General features: G+C 43.8%; 1 protein-coding gene across 3 annotated transcripts in view; it reads right to left on the bottom strand.

The window, feature by feature from the left end:
• Nucleotides 1–4,427, bottom strand: part of CUNH1orf168 (chromosome unknown C1orf168 homolog) — a 59,898-nt gene that overhangs the window by 25,442 nt on the left and 30,029 nt on the right. For 2 of the 3 annotated variants that reach the window (XM_019501230.1, XM_019501231.1), the window contains exons 10-13: nucleotides 4,070–4,190; nucleotides 3,165–3,208; nucleotides 1,726–1,795; nucleotides 142–225 (exon numbers count right to left, since the gene is read on the bottom strand). In XM_019501230.1, the coding sequence (XP_019356775.1) occupies nucleotides 142–225; nucleotides 1,726–1,795; nucleotides 3,165–3,208; nucleotides 4,070–4,190 (319 nt within the window). The remainder of the gene's footprint in view (nucleotides 1–141; nucleotides 226–1,725; nucleotides 1,796–3,164; nucleotides 3,209–4,069; nucleotides 4,191–4,427) is intronic. The other variant, XM_019501232.1, reaches the window with a different exon arrangement.

Genomic DNA, 4,427 nt, shown 5'->3' with positions numbered 1-4,427 from the left:
GGAAGAGAGGGGAAATCACTACAGACTTCATAAAGCTATTTTCCCAGTCCAGTTATATCTGGAACGTCATCCCTCCTGCATCTATACTTATAAAAAAGAGTGAACCTGGTGGGAGGTTTTTTTTGGATGTTACTTTCTTACCGTAAGTTTTCCTTTATCTTGGTATTCTTCAGTTTAAATTTCTCTTTCTTGAAAAATTTCTTCAGTTTGTCTATTCTGTCCAAACTAGAGAAGAAGAAAACCAATGTAGATACCCGGCTTTGTGCCAAATGCCTGCCAGGGGCTATCCAGCAACAGGTCTGGAGATGGTCCTCTCTTCAGAGAGAAAGCACAGCCCCTACACAGCATTTAGTCCATTAAGCACGTACTTAACTCCAGCATGCCAGTAGATGCATCATATTCAGCGGCATGACAGACTCTTAAATTTGCATTCAAATTATTATTATTATTATTATTATTATATAATAATTCAGCTTCTGTTCACACAACCTCTGACAGGGTGGGCCAGGGGGAAGTACTGGCGATTCCCCTTCCCCCTGAACGTATAAAGGAAGAATTTTAGTGGAACTCCAAACCATAAAAAAATTAAACTGTACCTTCCCTGGCCCCGTACCTGATGCGCATGGCAAAAAGGAAGGACAGTGTTGCAGTTAAGGCACGCTACTGTCCGATCTTGTTTCTGTTGCAAACTCCGTCATAAATCTGTCCTGCGTGTCCTTGAACAAGACCCTCCAGAGCCCATGCTTCAGTTCGTGCTTGGTCACAGAAGGGTGTTGCAAAGCTTACGGCCTTGATGGACCCCCACCCCCAAATGTAGAAGGGAAGTTAGGTTTAAAACCTAGGTGAAATTTGTAACAGGCTCCCCAGCAGGTGCACAGAAACAAGTCTAAACACCACCATGTCCCAGAAACAAAGACATCAGATCAATCATTAAGAAGTCTTGAGGCTCAGGCCCTCATCCAGTGGCTGTGTCAGCCATGCTGGAAGGATGCATGGAAACAAAAGCAAGTGGGAAATCCTCAAGCCAGTCGCTGACAACACAACTACTGGAAACTTCCAGGTCAGCCTTTTTAGCAGCCAACCAAATCTGGAAACTGGAAAGCTCAGATCAAGAGCAATATATGGAAATGTCAAGTGCCGCACCTTGATTTTACAAAGTTCGTCTGATTTCTCATCTGCATGCAATTATGACTGGAGAACATTTCTAATGAGCAGGTCCCAAGTTCACTGTGGGGGTTAAAACTTGTCAGTGGTAGCTTACATTTGTCATTCATTTTGTCCAAGTTGTATAATTAAACATTGTATACAGATGGCTCCCTTTGGGCATCTTCTTTTGCTGCAACTGTTTTGCCTCTGTCACTATACACTAACCTCACATGCAAGTCATTTCTCCAAAAACTATTGAACATGTTCAGTCAAGTAGAGCAAGTTAACTAGTAACCTAGCATGGCATTATGTCTGGAGAATGACCTTAAATGCAAAGTACATATTTCTGAACAAGGCACGGCACTGTAGTTCAAACAGTAAGGCCTCCATAGGTCGGGCATTTAATTTTGGAAGTGTTAGCTGACATTTAAAAAGCAACATGGTGGTGGGGGGGGTATGTGAAAAAATCAATAGCTGTTCTACAGCTGGAAAAAAAAAAAATCCACTTCCAGCCAGTAGCCAGAGCAACAGAAGTACATTCAGCTGCTGTGAAATAAAGGCAATTAAATGAAAACTCACTCCAGTTTGGTTGGCATATCATCCCCATTCTGAACATCTTCATATGTTTCTTCATAGTTGTCTTCTGAAACTTGGAAACACAAAAGCCAAATGTATTAAACCAAATGCAATGGCAACAAATTCAGAGATTTACTATAGATAACAAAATTCTGCTCCAAAGAACTGCTTACTGTTACAAAGTAAAACCATAAATTTACAAAAACTTCTTGGCTGTATTTTCAAATTTCAGTAGCAAAGTCAAGGTAGCCTCTTGCCAAAATTAGAGTAGTATTGATCACCAGGCAAAAATCTGAGAATGCACCGTGTATTTGTTCGTTGTTAAAATATCATGCACATTTCCCACACAGCAATTTGAAAAGATGACATTGTGTAATATTCTGTTTGCTAGAAGGTAGTGTAGATAAGAATTGAAAACTGTAGCATAGTTAAGTATTAAACCATCCAGGAAATAAACTGCATTGTTACACATTAAAACCTCACTCGATCTAAGAGAGAAAAGATGCACTAAAAAACAAAAATTCTTTCCTAATTCTACTTGGAAAATATTGGACTAAAATGGGATTGGCATCCTACATTACAAATCTATATTAGTACAGGTGTCATCACAGGACAACTAGTTTTAATTATAGTTTGCAATAGGGAGTCAGAGTGGTCTTAGCAACTATAATTACCACTACTCAGACTGGATGCAGACATCCAACAGAAGGGCAAGATTCATTAGTACACAACAGGCTTAGTGTGTTAAAGCTTCACTTCAGTTTCCTGGTGGAAAATTCTGCTCCCAGATTTCTTCATGTGGAGGTTTCAACAGGAAGTGGAATGGATGATGTTTGAGGAAATGTAGGGAAAGTACATTAGAGAAGGATGGGATAAAAATGTAGGCTTTTTGGAAGCTATGTCGGCTATATCAACACTGCCACTGGAAGAAGCAATTCCAGCACACGCAGCTCTCTCAAGGTAGCTTTGAATCAGGTAGCAACAGCAGTGCTGCTATAGTCCAAGTATGCAGGGTGCTGTACAGCCCATACTGCACCCTGTCCTGACCTGGCTTCAGCTCTGCTGGCATCCACTTAGTGCTAGCCCAGAAACCATTTGCACTGCACAGTGGGAGTGTTTAGGGGTCAAAGACAGAATACCTCCACAGGATGCTGAAAGTATTTAAGCCCACTCCAGTAGTAAGCACAAGTTGGACAGCAAAGCTTAAGGGCCAATGAAAGGGGTCTTGCCCATGCTCTCTGTGGAGATCCTGATGCCAAGCCCATTTTTTTTAAGGTTAACTAAGAATCTGGCCAAGTCTTACTGTTGGGTTTAAGTGCAAAACAGGACCTTTGTGCACAGACTCTCTCCTGGGGACAGCTTCAGCAGACAGTCAAAGAAAGCTTCCACATCATGTATTGGAAGATGGCCAAGTTCAAACTTCCCAATTCAGCCATACTTACAACTGTCAGAAGTGAAGGAGTTACAAGCACCAGAGCCTTGGCCACTAAGGAACAAGGTGGAAAGCATTATGTGGATTATTGACTATATTACAGTTTTAAAAAGACATTTCAAAACCAAATTTAGGTCAATCAAGATGCTCAATCATACAGGTATGCAGAGGGCTTAAATGCCCCCCGCAAAATGGCGCACCTGATCCAAGTTAGATTTCTTTTGCCTTGAGACCAATATGGCTACAACCTGGATACCTGATCTAAGTTAGTGCACTTAGATCATAGGCGACTGGTAGGGGGTGCATGTGCTTCCCCGACTGGGCTGGTGCCCCCCCACCCGCGTGATGGCCGACACCAATGCTGTCTGCAGGGCTGGTGCCCCCCCCAACAGGACTACCACCAATCGGCAGCTTCTGCGGGCGCCCCCCCCCAGATTTAGGAGGCACCAGTCACTCACGACTTAGCTCAAAATTGAGTTAACTTGATCTCAGAAAGGGTTAGCCCCATCTCATGAATGCCTATAAATGGTTTGCAGCGCAGCCACAGGGCTGGGAAAACCCAGCCACTCACACCAGCTCTAGGGCTGTGCTTTTCCACCCTTCCACCACCGTGAGTTATTTTTACCCCTCCCCTTGACTGGGTAACCAACCCACCCCACAGACCCACACCCTCTGGGTCCTCCAAAACCTGGACCCTTTTGTCACCAATCCAACCTACCCTTCTCCACCCCAAATTACTTACAGCAGGCTCTGTGTGGCTCCTGGGGAGCAGCAAATGGCTGTTCCTGGCCACAGTGAACTCCTGCCCATGCCTGCTCCTGGTCTAGGCATAGGTGTATTAAAAGTAAGCTGTCCCAGGTGTGACAAATGCTTGTTCACACTATGACTACCTTTTGAAGTGTGGGTCATACTCACATTCCACCCTCCAGTCCTTCTACATCATCATAAACGTCCAACGGCTGCCTGGGTTTCTGCCTTTGGCTCAAGGCCACCATTTCTTCATCTGCATTCAAGGCACCCACACACACATAGGCAGCTGGAAACAAAACAGCATCTTGTTTTAGAAGCTCTTCTGCTTGCTACTGCCAGGTCAAAGATAATCACCTAGCATAATTCACGTTGGTGTCACAACAAATAAGTCATCAGAAGCAGCAGCCAGACAAAACTCCCGTAGATACAAGAGTTCAAAAGGGTGTTTGACTGCTCCAAGGGAGAGCAGAGAGCTTTGAAGACCTTTTATTTTGGATTTACCAATTAGCTCACCCCCCCCCCC

This window comes from Gavialis gangeticus, unplaced genomic scaffold (genome assembly GCF_001723915.1).
Source record: "Gavialis gangeticus isolate Ggan-Ray unplaced genomic scaffold, GavGan_comp1, whole genome shotgun sequence".
In the NCBI taxonomy this organism is placed as follows: Eukaryota; Metazoa; Chordata; order Crocodylia; family Gavialidae; genus Gavialis; species Gavialis gangeticus.
This window is presented reverse-complemented; position numbering and strand designations above follow the sequence as displayed.